General features: G+C 41.6%; 3 protein-coding genes and 1 long non-coding RNA gene across 5 annotated transcripts in view; all 4 read left to right on the forward strand.

Annotated features, from left to right (window-relative positions):
• The window catches only part of LOC132452804 (carcinoembryonic antigen-related cell adhesion molecule 5-like), a 73,166-nt gene that overhangs the window by 14,724 nt on the left and 40,194 nt on the right, over positions 1–18,248 (forward strand). The gene's annotated exons all lie outside the window — the stretch shown is intronic.
• Positions 1–18,248, forward strand: part of LOC132452810 (uncharacterized) — a 37,789-nt gene that overhangs the window by 633 nt on the left and 18,908 nt on the right. The gene's annotated exons all lie outside the window — the stretch shown is intronic.
• Positions 2,148–5,290, forward strand: LOC132452805 (Schwann cell myelin protein-like). 2 transcript variants are annotated; one of them, XM_060045602.1, is made up of 5 exons: positions 2,148–2,236; positions 3,067–3,441; positions 4,408–4,731; positions 4,829–5,101; positions 5,192–5,284. In XM_060045602.1, exons 1-5 carry the CDS (start codon positions 2,158–2,160, stop codon positions 5,266–5,268), a joined length of 1,128 nt encoding a protein of 375 aa, XP_059901585.1. In that variant the 5' UTR covers positions 2,148–2,157; the 3' UTR covers positions 5,269–5,284. The 2 variants fall into 2 exon arrangements, with proteins under 2 accessions (XP_059901585.1, XP_059901584.1); XM_060045601.1 differs by having other exon boundaries at positions 4,829–5,290.
• Positions 11,886–13,026, forward strand: LOC132452806 (Schwann cell myelin protein-like). Its single transcript, XM_060045603.1, has 2 exons — positions 11,886–12,235; positions 12,612–13,026. The coding sequence occupies exons 1-2, from the start codon at positions 11,914–11,916 to the stop codon at positions 12,941–12,943; spliced, it is 654 nt and encodes a 217-aa protein (XP_059901586.1). The 5' UTR covers positions 11,886–11,913; the 3' UTR covers positions 12,944–13,026.

The raw sequence follows: 18,248 nt of genomic DNA on the forward strand, positions 1-18,248 counted from the left end.
TCCATAGTTCACAGCCCTTGAGAGTATGGTGGGGAGGATTGGAGTGAGAGTGTGGATGCTAATGGAACTGGTTCTGGACCAGAGCAGATTGGTGGAAATCTAGATTGTCACAGATGACAATGTATCTGGTCTGCTCTGCAGACATTTGACATTCACAATATCTGTGATGTTTCTCCCTGTGACCTTCTCAGATTAAACGCTTCATCTATGAAGATAGATTCATGCAGGATTTCATGCTCGTCCATTTGCTAAATTCTGAAATTGTTTATTCTAATAAAAAGCCTACTATGAAAACTGTGCTGAAGGGTTTTACTGGAGACGGTAGAGAAATATTATTTTTGCCTGTTTTCCCCAAACCAAACTCACTTTTGCAACGCCTCCTGCTGAGGTCGGTTTGTCTGTCCAGCTCTCTCAATGTCCCAATGTCCCACAACATGGTCAACCGACGCTGCTCCAATCTCAGCCCATATTTTGGTCCTCGTCTCCTATGTCCACGTCCTCCTTCAGGGCGATCTCTTCCTCTCGCCACCCCTCCTCTGAGGGCAGTGTTTGATCTTTTGTCCATAGGTTTGGTATATTACAAGGCAGGGTTTTAACTTAGCAAAGAGGTGACATCATAGCTTCCTGTGTCTAACGTAGAGAAGTGTCCAGTGTTCACAGAAAACGTGTGAATAGATACGCAGATCTGGGTTGAGGTTTTGCTCCTTTAGTGTCAAACACTAATCATTCATAAATATACAACTATACTGCCAGACAATTAGAAGGAAGAAGCAAGGAAGAAGAGTGTGCAGCCAGGTTGGTGCCTACACCGGCAGGAAGAGCCAAGGTAGCGCTGGAGCTGAGGCCCACGCTGATCGTGGACATGGAGCTGAGCTGAGAGAGCACTCAGAGAGATAAGAGGCTTCATGGCCGCTGTGATGCCTCGTTCGTGAAGTGGAGGGGTGTCCACACATGTCCACAGCATTTATAGTGTTTCGGACTGGATGCGACAAATCGCTGTATGGGACTCACAACAGCAGGACTCAATACAGCAGGACGTATTAGAGTAGGACTCACTACAGCAGGAATCATTACATTAGGACTCACTACAGCAGGAGTCATTACAGCAGGAATCATAACAGGACTCACTACATTAGGACTCATTACAACAGGAGTCATTACAGCCAACCAGCAACAGGCTCTCTACACCAGGACCCACAATTGCAGGACTCACTACAGCAGTACTTTCGAGATCCAACCAGCAGCAGGTCTCACTACAGAAGGACTCCCTATAGCCAACCAGCAGCAGTGCTTGAAAATGCTTCGCCAGAGAATATTACTGACTTTTAGAATAAAAAAAACGAAGAATAAGTTATAAATGTATTTGTTTTACAGAGTAGGTTTTATATGCTCATTTTAAAATGCAAGACACCCTTTGGTGAAAGCTTTGTCCAACTTCTTCTCTGTCCATACAGAGAGTCACTGTGCATACTAAATACAACACAGGCCTTTTCATCTTTGTGAATGATACGTTCTAACGCATCTCAGATTGTACTGTGAATACACATTAATTTGGTGACTAATAATTCTTAATCTTTATATGTGCATTCACAGGACTGCAACTTCACATTTGCTTCATATGTGGTTGAGAAAAGGAAGAACCACGATGCTGTATTTAGAAGTTCCTGTTTTCCACAAGCCATGTTCTCTTGTGTTTTTCAGTTCAAGTGAGAGACAGTATTAGGTCTGATAAAAGTTACTCTTTAGTTAGTGCAGAATATTAAACACAATTACTAACAACTGACCACAAGGTCGATGAGCCGTGCATGGATCATAAAAGAGTGGTCACATAGGGACAATCGCTAAAGGTGGAAGAATCCTAACTTTGGTAATTAAGTATACCTCCATCTAACAACGCATTACTGCAACACTGTTGTTCTTTTAGAACAAACTGCCCAAGAACAAAAAGCACCTAGGCCTACTGCTCGCGGTAAGGAATCAAAACATGATGTACATAAATTATTTTTTTAAAGGCCTAGAATAAACTGATTAATGCATTTTCGTGTAACTTTTGTTGTTCCATGTAGCCTATACTGTTTTTCCATATTCCTTATTGGTTGTATTTGTAACAAGGAAGATGTACTAAAACGAATATACCTTCACTCCTTCTTTGAATTCATGATGCAGGAGATGAGGCTCACAAGATGCATCATGATAATACAGTTTGAAATGCTACTGAACGTCATCTTTGTTTCAGGTGAGCGGTGTTCATTTGTTGTATTGTGAATATTTACTTCCAAAAAAACCCGAATGACTCATTCTGGGTGCATTAAAGGGGTTGTTCGAAATTTTGGACATTGGACCTCATTTCCAAGTGAGCCAGTGTGTTATCTATCATTGGAGACCGGTTTCAAAAGGTTTCATTCAGTCCTTCTAGTTGCAGAGATCGCTGGTTGGCTAGTGCAAGTGTACGGTTTCTGCTAGCCTGCCAATATAAACAGTTTTACCCACTCCACAGTACACCCGAGGCAAATCAATTATAACGCCAGACTATTAATGTTAACGTCTGTGTTGATAGAATACTGTTAGAAATAAAACTATTGTTGCATCGCAATTATCGCATAACATTGAGGGACTACTTTCTCAGCAGTGGCAGAAATTTACTTCGCTCCGGTGTAGCAACCAATTCACTACTGCAGAACGTTAACAGAGAAGCGCACTCCAGTCAGGGACACCTAATAGTAGGTGCCTATGTAATATCAGTCCGCCGCGGCCGTAGCATGCTTCCAACTACAGGGAATTATAAACTAAATGCAATGCGACACTGGCCCACTTGGAAATGAGGTCTGATGTCCAAAACTCCGAACAACCCCTTTAATGGACCCAGAATGAGTCATTCGTTTTACACCTAATTGACTAAATTCTAATCTGCATGTAATCAATCTCTGAAATGAAGCCGGTATCCATGCTCAGAATGTGATGCCGGTCTAGTAGAGGAGGTGTGGCCAGGCTGTTAGAGGAGGATGTGGTGGGACAGGAAGGATGCATGTCATTGGCCATTTTGTGTAAAAAATGCTTGTGTTGCAGGTGGTGAGGAATGCTGTCCTGCAGTCCTTAATGCATCTATGCCAAACAAGATGGAGGCATTGAGTGACACTTGTTTGCAAATTCCATGTTCATTTGAGTCAGTACCATCAAATCTACTCGATAAAAACAAAACCTTTATTGGTTTATGGCTAAAATCGACTCACCATTTTGGGCCTTATCCAGAAAGTGTGGTTTGCAACGGCAGCAAAACCAATAATACATTTCCAATAAGTATCATTGGGAATATGAGTGAATACAACTGCACAACCGTTTTTACAAACATGAACTCAAGTTATGCTGATGTATATTACTTCAGAGTTGAAAGAGGTTACATGGCAACTGACACCTGCAATTCTCTTACAATCACAGTTAAAGGTAGGAGAACCCTTTTGGTTTGGGGGTCAATATTTTGATTACTGTCATTATAATTGTTTGTATTCCTATTTTTATATTATTACAGGGTTCCTGCACATTTTCCATTTCAAAATTCCATACTTTTCCAGACTCAAATTTCCAGACTTCTCTGAGGATTTTCAGTCAATATTAAACACCTGAAAACCAATTGTTAGATGCTTTTATGTAAATGATTGGGTAAAAAACGTTGAGCGGCTACCGCTAGATGCTGTGACGAGACGACAGCTCTTTTGTGTCTGCATTTGGCTTAAATTTGCCGCCTCCCCCATGTTGGAGATGTCGAACGGTTTCAAGGATAGTTTGCATCTAGCTTTATTTTCCCACTTGGTATCCTTCATCAAGTCGCACAGTCGTGCGGCGAAAGTTAACCATGGTAACCAGATACCGTTCTCAAGACAGCTTGATTAGCTTCATATCATCGACAGGTAGGCTATCGTTAGTAAGCTTCTTTTGATTTGTAAGCCTATATATTAATATATTTTATTTTAGAAAGTGAGATAAGAGTCTGGAAACAACACAAACATTTTTCAATACTCTTTTCTCATAACCATACTTATCTAGACCTGGAAATTACTCAAATTAAATTCCATACTTTTCCATACTGCGTAGGAACCCTGTTATGATCATTCTTAATTTTTGCCTACTTCCTGAATAGGTAGACTTGTTCTCCTTGTCTAGAATTTAGGTATCAATACCATGTAATTGTAGTTTCCCTTTAAAGAATGTTTTAACCATGTTTTATACTAGTGTCATATTGTAATAATACTTATTATGGACAATGGGCTGTGGCACAATTCGTTTTCCTCCCCATGATTATTCTCCCCTATGGAATACACTGGTCAACACTGAAGATGCTGCCTTCATTCATGTGGATATTAAAGCTACATCTCAGCCTAATGCAAATGTTTCTTGAAAACAACCACGTAGATTCAGCCCCAGCACCCTCCATACAGACCGTCCCGGAGGGACCACTAACGGAGGGGAGCAGGGTAACGTTCACCTGCAGGGCCATCGCACCCTGTCCCACCCAGCCGCCTCACCTGAGCTGGAACCAGTCAGGACGCCCTGAGGGCCGGCCGGAACCGCACGGAGACCAAGAGCCTAACGTCAGGACCCGGCGGCTGAATATCACTCTGTCGGACCGACATGACGGGGTCCGCCTCACCTGTCTGGCGGAGTATCCGGTGAACAACCCAGCAGGCGGGCCCAGCAACAGAACAGCAGAGAGCGTCGTGACGCTCAACGTTTCCTGTGAGTGACCAGCAGACGGTCCAATCAGTACTGCATTCAAATCCGTCAACAGTGGAACCATAGCTTGAAATTGAAGACTTTTCTTGTGTTCCTGTAGATTCCCCGAAGGATACCCAGGCCTCCGTCAGCCCCCCCACGGTGTCGCTGGGCAGTGTGGTCAACCTGACGTGCACCAGCAGAGCCAACCCCCCCGTTCTCCGGTTCACCTGGTTCAGGAGCAGTGCGGAGGGACCCCTGAACGTGTCAGATGGATCTTTGTACAGCTTCAATGTGTCCAGCTACAGAGACATATACTACTGCGTGGCCACGAATCCCTTGGGAAACCAAACATCAGAAGAGATTAAGCTAACTTTCAGTGGTGAAAGCGTTGGTAAATATACTTCTACACATATCCCAAATATATCCCTACAATCTCTAAATGGATATGACTATGTGATCTACCATGAGTTGTCCCCTACAGGATTGAATGTCCCTCTGATAGTGAGATTCTTAATCGGTATCGTCTTCTCTATTGGTCTGGTCATCTCTGTCCTGTAAGTAAAACACACACACAAATTAGCTTGAACAATGATGAGTCAAGATGAACCTTACCAGCATGTGTGCTGGGTCCGTCTCCGTTCTAACCCGTGATCCCACCTCATGTTTATAGGTGTTTACTGAAGAAACGTTCAACACGGTAGGTAGGAACCACACAGTGGTGGACAGCGTACTCACATCCTGCACTTGAACATAGAAATAGTTTACCCTAAGAAGGCAAAGTAAACAAGTTTACTGAATTTATTAAAAAAACGACTTCAATGTCGACAATGACCTCATTAACGTGTTTGTACTATGCAGACAACCGTACTGAAAGTAAAAACTGTACCTAGTAAAAGTCACTTATTATAAAAGTAAGAAAACAGATATCGGCTCTTCCATCAGAAGCCGTCTGTTTTTCCCCAATTCAACATTTGTAATAACCGCTGGAGTGTGTGTGCACTCCTCTGTGCTAAGCTATTTTTTAATTCAACAAACCAAAGATTCTGGGGGTCCCAGGCACGTGATTATGCAACGGACACTATTAACTCTTAATCGTTTGGCCCAGGATTGCTGAAAATAAGGTGACTAGAATAAAGTCAAATCATCTGGTATGTGAGATACTTTTGTTCTATGTTCAGATGCATTGGACTGCAGCGCTTCACACGTGAAAGTAGCTGGTACGTGAGGAGGAGGTGAAACGATCGGCCCTGGGGTATTGTCATATTCAGCCAAGCGGCGTTTCTGCTCTTTAGAATATCAACCACAGCAGACATTCTCACGGAGCCAACTAAGGGAGAGATGACTATGATATACTTAGCCTTCATGTGAACATATTTTAATTATTCCAATAATTAAACAATATCTTAGCTGTCCCAAAATAAACATAATGTACTCCCTCAATAAACACATATCGTTCAAATGTTATCATAGTATGTTTTCCATTATTCTATGGGAACCACTTCTACACTCTGCTTTCAGGTCATGTATTAATGCTTTTCCACAGAATCCAATATGCGAGGGGTCAAGAAGGTGGAAGAGTAGATCCATTACGGAGAGATCGACTTTGCCAAGCGAGGTGCTGTGAAGAACCCAGGACTGCAGTGTAAAATATACCCGTAAAAAAATAAGTGAAACGTCTGGTAGCAAAGTCTTCAGACGGATAACATGAAATTGCAGTGAAAAAAGAAAGTACCAAATGTAATAATAAACTGTAAAATACAGAGTAGGTTTAACAGTCAAAATTAAATGAATAACAGTTCATTAACGTTGATAAATGGTCACTATTCAAACTGATATGATACGTGGAAAAATGTATATTATGTAAAAATGTATTATTCGTTACTGCATGAAACTCCCCAGTCTACCTACAATAATCTTCTAATAAAAATAAAAATTCCTAAAAAATAAGGTATAAAAATTAAAAACGCAATAAAAACGCCCGAAAAAGTATTTAACAGCCATAATATTGTTTTTTACCAAATAAAACAAGTTCTATATTTTGAACCCTGGGCCCAAATGACGAGATTGCATGGACATACCTGTAGTCCTGTACCATTCGAAACAATGGTAAACATTCAAAACATGAAACCGACAGTAAAATCATACCGAGTTCATCATCTTGAAAGGTAAAAAAGCAAGCGTTGTCAATTAATGTGTGCCAAGGTACAATTCATGGTACATCATGAGTTACTTTTGAAAGCAAATCTCAAAACACTGAATCAACATTCACATTTTATGGGTTTACATCAGCAAACAGCACCAGAAATACCTCATATTATGTGATAGATGAACCAGTTAGTAATAGCAAAGCATTGCAGTTTTTTGCTCTTTTCACATGCCATGTTTTCAATAAACAAAATACAATATTACACTAGGTTTATCCCTTAAATTGATATTGACTCCTGGTAGACCTTTGTGTTGTAATGTCAGCGGATGCTCCTGTGCTCAATGAGTAGGGTAACGTTAAATCAGCTTTTTGCCTGTTTGTTTATGTGTATTTTTTGTAATTCACAGAATGTCTATTGGGAGGCTGTAGTCTGTTCCACACTTGTGAAGCACAGGAGCAGCTGATGAAGATCAGCAATACGTCATGGCCACTAAACTCTACGACCAAACAATAAACAAAGTTCACTATCTTCAAGGGAAGTGGCCCGGTTAATAAACCAAGAGTATGAGGCTGTGCCCATCAACGAGTGCAGGTCGCAGCAGAAAAAGCCTAAAAACAAGGTTATGAAGATGTGATCAGTTGCTGAATACAATTCTGAATGTTTAATTGATTCATGGAGTTAAAAATATTATTTTCAAGGACAAAATGCAGATCTTTCTTTGAATAGGTACAGCTCCCCCTTTTGACTGGTACAGCGCCCCATATCCCCTGGTACAGCTCGCCCACTGTCAACTGGTACAGCGCCCCCTATAGAGGGATTATCAGTCTACGTCACTCTACGTCACTCCCCGCTCTACGCGCATGTCGTTGGCAGAAAGAGGCGAGAGCGATAAGAGCCGCAATCATGTCTTTTTGTGCGGTTTGTTGCACTAACCAATTTAATAGGAGTGATTATACATTTATTCTACTTCTCGCTTGCCAACATAATAAAACAATTTAAATACTTTAATAATCATGCTTTTTTCTTATTCGTATTGCATGCTTATTAAATGTATACTCTGTTTGAGTTTATCTCTCAAAAAGTAGTCCCCTTTAATTACGATCGATCAAACATGTTTTTGACACCTCGAAGGGCATTATCCCGCTTATAACATGATCACTTGCCAAGGAAAAGAGATGAGGATCATTCATTTATATATTCATACGTTTTACAATCCAAATATTTAGTTTTTCACATAGAGCTGAAATGCGGTAACTGTGGTTCTATTTATTGATACACGCAATACATTATAAACATTGTTTCTTATCAGTATTATATGCATTATCGTTATCGAATTGTGTTCCTAATATGCCTGTGTCCCTCCGTTAATATACATTGCCATGGACTGTATTATGCGTTACGTGTTTAGTTTAGGTGGGTTTAAACTTTAAACAGATGGACGCACACACACGCTCACATTCATTAATTATTTTACCCATACACACACACGCGCCCGCATTCCTTCATTCTTTTTAACACTCACTCGCGGTAAAACAATGTTTTCTCACGATCACATACTCATCAATCCTAAAAGTTATGGGCAGGTACACGATGTCTGTGTCAAGAAAATATGTGTTTGCTGTACGGTGTTTGCAGACGCATTGATTTAAAGTACAACTTATTGCGGCTGTATCAGCTGTTCTTTCCCAAACAATTTACCAAGAATATTTGGCTAGGTAGATGAAAGAAGCAAAGTGTATGCACGAGGTGCACAAGCAACATTATGCATGGGCCCTTAAAATAGCACCTGAACAACGCGCCACTGACTTTAAACCAGGTATTTCCTGGTTTGTGGCGCAAGTGATTTCTGAAACTGCAAAATAGCACCAGGGAACGTTTGCGCCAGAACACAACTCCTCCTTTTGCCAAACCGCCCCTTGGGACGCAAGATCATTCCCTAATTTACCGACGCTAGGCGCAGGAGGGAAAAGAACGCTCTGCACCAGTTGCAAACTAGCAACGACACATGCGCCAGTGAGAAAGTCAATTGCACCGGATGCAAGGTAGAGCCATTGTGCGAATCAATGTCTTTCTGAGCAGTTGTGTTAAGGGTTATTTTATGTAACTGACGATGTCATTTAAAAGGAATAGACGACATTTACTCTTCCTTGGGACGGATTAGGAAATAAAAACATTGTAAAAGGCTACTAAGCATATCACCATGGGTTTTATAGACATACAGTAAGTGAGGCGAACACAACATTCATGGGGTACAGATGACGTGAGAGTAATATGAATCAGGGACTTTACGTTTACTAAAAGTAGGAGATAATGTAGCCTACCATAAATCTAGCCCTACAAGAGGTTATGTAATGAGGTGACCTGGGATCTCTTTAATATGAAAGAGGGCATATGCATTCAATTTCCCAAAAAATCATCAAAATTCACCATTGAAACATCTTGGAAATAAAAGACATTGCAATGAATTCATGCAGTCATTGGAAAGAGATTGGAACTGGGCGATCAGACCAGGGGGTGCCCTGGGATCACTGTGAAAATGTGATGTCACTGCAAAAGATATATAATATGATTGTTATCTTAAATTATGGTTCATTAACTGTCATTTAACAAATAATTTTACAAATGGTAATGCATGCATGAATCTTTAAATCCATAAGCATTTTATGTTTATGGAAAAAAGAGAAAAATTATTTATTATTATTATTTTTATTTTCTGTAAAGTGTTCCCCTAGGAACTGACCTCGGAGAACGTGGAGATAACTGCTCAACGGGCTAATAACCCACAGATCAGGGCTGAACTGGAGAAACACTGAATCTAATATTTTGGACTGAGATGGATTTTGTATCAACACACAAAATAATACTCTGTTTAAGCATCTATGACTCACTACAGCCAACCAGTAGCAGGACTCATTACAACAGGACTCACTACAGGAGGACTCACTATGGCAGTACTCACCACAGGACTCACTACAGGAGGATTCACTACAGCAGGACTCGGTACAGCAGGACTCAGTACAGCAGGACTCACTACAGGAGGACTCACAACAGCAGGACTCACTAAGCATGACTTACTACAGCAGGACTCACTAAGCATGACTTACTACAGCAGGACTCACTACAGCATGACTCACTACAGCAGGACTCACTACAGCATGACTCACTACAGCAGGACTCACTACAGCATGACTCACTACAGCATGACTCACTACAGCAGGACTCACTACAGCATGACTCACTACAGCAGGACTCACTACAGCATGACTTACTACAGCAGGACTCACTACAGCAGGACTCACTACAGCAGGACTCACTAGGACTCACTATAGCAGGACTCACTACAGCAGGACACACTACACCAGGACTCACTACAGCAGGACTCACTACAGCAGGACTCCCTAGACCAGGATTCACTACAGCAGGACTCACTACAGCAGGACTCACTACAGTAGGACTCGACACAGCAGGACTTACTACAGCAGGACTTACTACAGCAGGACTCAGTACAGCATGACTCACTACAGCAGGACTCACTACAGCATGACTTACTACAGCAGGACTCACTACAGCAGGACTCACTACAGCAGGACTCACTAGGACTCACTATAGCAGGACTCACTACAGCAGGACTCACTACACCAGGACTCCCTAGACCAGGATTCACTACAGCAGGACTCACTACAGCAGGACTTCCTAAAGCCGACCAGCAGCGGTGCTTGAAAAAGCTTCACCAAAGAATTGTACTGACTTTCAGAATGAAACCAAACTATGATTCTGATTTTGTTCGTCGCATGTTAATTAGTAAGAACTAAGAATAAGTTATAATCAATGTAATTGTTTTACATAGCAGACGTTATATACCCATTTTAAAACGCAAGACACCCTTTGGGGAAATGTTTTTCCAGCTTTTCTCTCCCTTCAGACAGTAACTATGCTCACTAAATACAACACAGGCCATTTCATCTCTGTAAATTTCTCGATTTTAACTCATCTCAGATTGCACTGTGAATACAAATTAATCTGGTGACTAAATATTCTTTCTTATTAGATCAGCATTCATAGGAATGCAACCACACATTTGCCAAATATGTGGTTGAGAAGAGATGCTGCAAATCCAATTTCCTGCTTTCAACAAGCCATGTTCTCTTATGTTTTTCAGTTCAAGTGACAGCAGTATTGGGTCGGATCAAAGTAACTCTTTATTTGGTGCAGTTTAGTCTCCTCTCTCAAGGAGAATATTAAATACAATTACCAATAACTGACATTGAGGTTGATTAGCCAGGGCGTGCATGGATCATAAAAGAGTAGTCACATAGAGACAATCGCTATAAGTGGAAGTTTCTGAACTTCTGTATTTAAGTACACCTTTGTCTAAGAACTCAATCATTCAACACTGTTCATTGTTCATTTAGAACAAACCCTGCTTGTTGGCTGTGGAAAACCACCTACTGCTCTCGGTAAGGAATTTAAACATGATATATGCACACACATTTTTTTTAAGGCGTTAAATACGGTAAACTGTTTGATGCATGTTCTTGTTACTTTTTTTGTTCACTGTAGCCTACTGTATTTCAATAGCGGTTATTTGTTGTATTTGTTCAACAACGAAGATATAGGTACCTTAAACAAGTCCACATTAAAAACTAAGACAATTGTCCCTTAACTCTAACCTTCATTGAATTCATGATGCAGGAGATGAGGTTCATCACGATGATCCAGTTGGAAATGCTACTGAATGTCACCTTTGTTTCAGGTGAGTGGTGTTAATTTGTTTTAGTGTGAACATTTAGTTCCAAGTAATGAATATGTTTAGGTATTGACACGCCAACAGACCCGTTTTACAAGACACAGAATCGATCATTTGTTTTATACCTAATCGATCTCTGAAATGTATCCATGTTCGGAATGCCTGAATGCCGGTCTAGCAGAGGTGTAGCCAGGCTGTTAGAGGTGGATGTGGTGGGACAGGAAGGCTGCATGTCATTGGCCAATTTGTGTAAAAAATGCTTGTGTTGCAGGTGGTGTGGGATCCTGTACTGCAGCCCTTCATGTATCTATGCCAAACAAGATGGAGGCATTGAGCGACACTTGTTTGCAAATTCCATGTTCCTTTGATTCAGTACCATCAAATCAATTGGATAAAAGCAAACCCATTTTGGGTGCATGGATGAAACCTACCTACTTTGATTTCGTTTTCCACAGCAACATACAAGATAATATATATCAAATTAGTATCATTGGGAATATGAGAGAATACAACTGCACAACTGTTTTTGCAAACATGAACTCAAGTTATGCTGGCGTGTATTACTTCAGAGCGGAAAGCACCAGTTTCAGGGCAACTGACATCTGCAGCCCTCTTAACATCACAGTTAAAGGTAGGAGACCCCTTTTGGTTTGGGGTTCTATTTTTTTATTACTGTCATTATTCTAACTATTTCTAACCTATTTCAATGTATAATTATGATCATTTTAGATTTTCGGCTACGTCCTGATTAGTCAGACCGACGTGTGTTCCTTGTCTAGAATTAAAGAAGCGATACCACAGAATTGTATTTTCACTTTAAAGAATTTCTGAACAAGGCCAGTGTCATAGTCATAATAATTATAATGGGCTATGGGGTGAGACACACTTGTTTTCCCTAACCATGATTATTCTCCCGCATGGAATATAATACATGCTGCATTCATTCATGTGGATATTGAAGCTACATTTCAGCCTAATGCAAATGTTTCTTGAAAACAACCACGTAGATTCAGCCCCAGCACCCTCCATACAGACCCTACCGGAGGGACCACTAACGGAGGGGAGCAGGGTAACGTTCACCTGCAGGGCCATCGCACCCTGTCCCACCCAGCCGCCTCACCTGAGCTGGAACCAGTCAGGAGGCCCTGAGGGCCGGCCGGAACCGCACGGAGACCAAGAGCCTAACGTCAGGACCCGGCGGCTGGATATCACTCTGTCGGACCGACATGACGGGGTCCGCCTCACCTGTCTGGTGGAGTATCCCGTGAACGACCCAGCAGGCGGGACCAGCATCAGAACAGCAGAGAGCGTCGTGACGCTCAACGTTTCCTGTGAGTGACCAGCAGACGGTCCAATCAGTGAGCCAGGACGGCTGAGAAGTAGAAAGAGTTTACATACTGCATTCAAATCCGTCAACAACGGAACCATAGCTTGAAATTGAAGACTTTTCTTGTGTTCCTGTAGATTCCCCGAAGGATACCCAGGCCTCTGTCAGCCCCCCCACGGTGTCGCTGGGCAGTGTGGTCAACCTGACGTGCACCAGCAGAGCCAACCCCCCCGTTCTCCGGTTCACCTGGTTCAGGAGAAGTGCGGAGGGACCCCTGAACGTGTCAGATGGATCTTTGTACAGCTTCAATGTGTCCAGCTACAGAGAAATCTACTACTGCGTGGCCACGAATCCCTTGGGAAACCAAACATCAAAAGAGATTAAGCTAACTATCAGCGGTGAAAGCGGTAAATCAACTTCTTCACATAGATAGACCCTTTAATAAAACCTTGCTATAACACATATCCCAAATATATCCCTACAATCTCTAAATGGATATGACAATGCCCCAGTGATCTTCCATGATTTGTCCCGTACAGGATTGAATGTCCCTCTGATAGTGAGATTCTTTGGTACCTTCCTCTTTATTGGTCTGGTCCTGTAAGTAAAACACACAGAATTTAGTTTGAACAATGAAGAGGCAAGATTAACCTTTCCAGTATGTGTGCTGGGTCCGTCTCCGTTCTAACCCATGATCCCACCTCATGTTTTTAGGTGGTTACTGAAGAAGCTTTCAACTCGGCAACAGGTAGGAACCACACAGTGGTGGACAGCATAGTCGCATCCTGCACTTGAAGGTAGAAATGGTTTACCCTTAGACGGTAAATTAAACAAGTTTACTGAATTGATTAAAAAAACCGACTTCAACGTGACAATGACCTCATTAACATTTTTGTAGGATCCAGTCATTTTTGTACATCGTCTTATTTCAGGCATTCTCAAAAGTATTTTTCGTAATTAATGCTTTTCCACAGAATCCAATATGCGCGGCGTCAGACAAGAAGGTGGAAGAGTAGATCCACTGCGTAGAGATCGACTTTGCCAAGCGAGGTGCTGTGCAGAACCCAAGTCTGCAGTGTAAAAAAGAACCGTAAAAAAAACGGAAGATGTCTGACAGCAAAGTCTTCAGACGGATAGTGTCAAATTACAGTGAATAAAAAGAGTACCAAATGTAATAAACTGTAAAATACAGAGCAGGTTTAACAGTCAAATTTAAATAAATAACAGTATATTCATGTTGATAAATGGTCCATATTCAAACTGATATGATACATGTAAAAACGTGTATGATGTAAAAATGTATTATTCGTTACTTCATGAAACTGCCCAGTCTACCTACAGTAATCTTCTATTTTTTTTTCATGTAAAATAATTAATAAATGATGAATTAAAACGCAATAAAAACGTCCGAAAAGTGTTCACAGCCATGATATTGATTTTTACTAATTAAAGAAATAGTTCAATATTTTGAACACTGGGCCCAAATGACAAGATGTTTTCAGTCAGGATTGCTAAAAGAACAAAACCGGAACTTCTCCAGCTCCCTGCTCCGCCCGTCCGGTAACACTGGGCAGCCCCTCCCCCTCTACTGCATGGACATACCTGTACCATTTGAATCAATGGTAAACATTCAAAACATGACACTCACAGTATAATCATACCGAGTACGTAATCTTGAAAGGTAAAAAACCAAGCTTTGTCAATTAATGTGTGCTATTTGGAAAGGAATTCTTTTTCATTTAGAAAGGTCAAGATGCTCAAGAATTCAAGGGACATCATAAGTTACTTTTGAAAGCACAGCTAAAAACACTGAATCCAGGTTTATATTTTAGGGATTTGCATCAATAAACAGGAAAAGAAATACCTCATATTATGCAAACCAGTAAGTAATGGAAAGGCATTACAGTTTTATACTCACTTCACAGGCCGGGTTTTCAATAAATGAAATACAAAATTACGGTGGGTTTATCATTTAAATTGATAATGACTCCTGGTAGACCTTTGTGTTGTACTGTCCATGTGGTAAGTCCAAAATATTGATCTTCTTCAGCAGATGCTTCTGTGCTCCATGAGTAGGGTAAGGTTAAATCAGCATTTTAAATGTTTATGTGTATTTTTTGCAATTTAAAGAATTGCATTGGGAGGCTGTAGACTGTTCCACACTTGTGAAGCACAGAAGCAGCTGATCAAGAGCAATATGTAGCAATATGTCATGGCCACTAAACTCTACTAATAAACAATAAACAAAGTTCTCTATCTTCAAGGGAAGTGGCCCGGTTAATAAACCAACAGTATGAGGCTTTGCCCATAAAGGAGTGCAGGTCACAGGTAAAAGCCTGAAAACACGGTTATTAAGATGTGATCAGTTGTTGATTACAATTCTGAATTTTAAATTGATTCATGGAGTTCAAAATATTCAGTTCAAGGCCAGAATGCAGATCTTTCTTTGAATAGGTACAGCGCCCCCATCGACTGGTACAGCGCCCCCCATCGACTGGTACAGCGTCCCCCTAACGACTGGTACAGCGCCCCCTATGGACTGGTACAGCGCCCCCTATGGACTGGTACAGCGCCCCCTGTCGACTGGCCGTAGAAACAGCAGCACATCACGTGTGTCAATCTTCTGGCAAACAAAATGTATGGCACTCCTTTTATTCACAGTGGCAAACGCAACATTTTAAGATACCTAGTTTAAAATGTGTTACGATAACATCTCTACCGGCCAATGTGCATTTAATCATCATGTATATTATGTTTAGATTGTGTGTTCATGCAACTTGAAGTTGTCATGGTGATCCATGTTGACGCAACTCCTATTTTTTGTGAATCAATGTCTTTCTGAGCAGTTGTGTTAAGGGTTATTTTATGTAACTGACAATGTTATTTAAAAGGAATGGATGTCATTTATTCTTCATTGGGAAAGATGAGGACGACATCAATGCAATGAATGAAGTGAAAGGAAGACTTAAAGGTCCCATGACATGCTATTTTATGTATTCTTTAATATAGGTATTAGTGGGCAACTAACACAGTATTCAAAGACGTTCCCGAAATTCAGCCGTGGTGCAGAGTTACAGCCACTCCGAGCCAGTCGCACATTGAGCTTCCCCCAAATGCGCTGTTTTGGTGTCTGTAGCTGTAATGCAAATGAGAAGGAGCGAGGCGGGTCAAGGAGGAGGGTGGGGGTGTGGCCCTGAGCAGCTTGCAGCCACGGTACCATGCGCTCTGTTTACAGTGGATGTATCGCAATGGCGAGGCGCACACAGCCTTTAGCCGTGTTCTGTAAATATTCTAGAACACATGGGAGTCCTGGAGCTCTATATCTAAATATTATCATATAGCCTACATAGATATCTATATCATATAATATATATTATCACGGCCAAAAGCTGTGTGAGCCGATATTATGAATCTCAAACGACCGCGTTGCGTTCTCCGACGTTCCTGGTTCTTCAACGTCCTCATCAATGTGAAGTAGACTCAACCGCGACAAGGAGGAGAAAGGGATCGTTGCCGGGCAGCGCTTAGGCACCTCCGCCTCTGGCGGTGGTCCCTCAGCGGGGCTCAAGTGGGAGACATTCGCCGCCAACAATCCCTTTCTCCTCCATGTCGTGGTTCATGTTCTTGAGGGAGTCAAAGCCAAAGTTCCTTCCCCCCAATTCATTCTCAACCTTGGCTGAGATAACCCCCAATACGAGTCTCGTTGTAGAAATACCAGAGACGAGAGTCCGACGTGTAATGCGCCATAACACCAAAAGCAGAACGGTTATCCAAATAACAAGGAAGTGTACAACACTTGCGTTACAGTCCTGGAGCTCTATAACTAAATCATATCATATAATACATAGAAATCTATATCATTTAATACATATTATCACGGCCAAAAGCTGTGTGCGCCTCCAGACGATATTATGAATCATAAACGACTTTGTCGGGTTCTGCGACGTCTCTGGTTCTTCCACTTTTACATTAACCTGAAGTCGACTGAACCGCGCGCTGCCTGCTGCCGGCTGCCCGCTGCCGGGCGATGGTGCCTCGCGGCAACCGGCGGCATGTCGCAGTTCATGTACTTCAGCGAGTCAAAGCTAAAGTTCCTTTCCCCCAATTCCTTCTCAACCATGGCTCAGATAACCCCCAATACGAGTCTCGTTGTGGAAATACAAGACACGTCAAAGAACCGACAAGAAACACTTGCGTTACAGTGTGCATTCACACACACACACACACACACACACACACACACACACACACACACGTGTGGCGCTCGCACGGTCGAGTCTCATTGGCAGACCAACGTCTCGGGGCGGGCCAGGCAGACAAGGGGAGGAGCTGAGATTCTTGGTGACGTCATGAATACAGACATTCCAAATCAGCGCGCTTGAGCCTCCGTTTTTTCAAAGGCGAGCAGAACAGCTAGTGCTCGTTTTACACCAAACACAAGTTTTAGCCACTGGGGGACCATAGGCAGGCTAGGGGAACTCATATTTATGTTAGAAAACCTCATAAAGTGAGATTTTCATGTCATGGGACCTTTAAAACATTGTCAAAGGCTTCAAAGCGCATCACCATGGGTTTCATAGACATGCAATAAGTGAAGCAGACACAACATTCAAGGGGTACAGATGACGTGGGAGTGAGATAGACTAATATGAATCAGGGCATTAAGGTTTACTAAAAGTAGTAGATAATCTACTATAAATCTAGCCCTACAGGAAGTGATGTAATGAGGTGACCTGGGGTCTATTTAACATGAAAGAGGGCATATTGGGGACATGTGTATTCAATATCGCAAAACATCATCAAAATTCACCATTGGAACATCTTGGAAATAAAAGATATTGCAATGAATACCTGAAGTAATTGGAAAGAGATTGGAACTGGGCGATCAGACCTGTTAACCAGGGGGTGCCCTGGGATCACACTGTGAAAATATCATGTCTCTCCAATAAAATACAAAAGATGAATGTAATCTTAAATGATGGTTCATTACCTGTCATTTTACAGATTAATTTAATTTAATTTTTAAATGTTGATGCCTGCACGTATCTTTACATCCACAAAATCCATACAAGAAAAAAAGAAGGAACATTTACAGAAAAAATAACTTATTATTATTATTATTTCCTCATATTGTTCCCAAGGGGGAGGAGCAGACCTCCGAGACCTACTTTAAGATCACTGCTCAACAGGCTAATAACACACAGATCATGGCTGAACTGGAGGAACACTGAATATCATAATTTGTAACGAGATCGATTTTGCATCCACTGATGTCAGCAAAATAATACTCTGTTTAAGCATCTATGACTCACTACAG

The sequence above is a fragment of the Gadus macrocephalus genome, chromosome 23, assembly GCF_031168955.1.
Source record: "Gadus macrocephalus chromosome 23, ASM3116895v1".
NCBI lineage: Eukaryota > Metazoa > Chordata > Actinopteri > Gadiformes > Gadidae > Gadus > Gadus macrocephalus.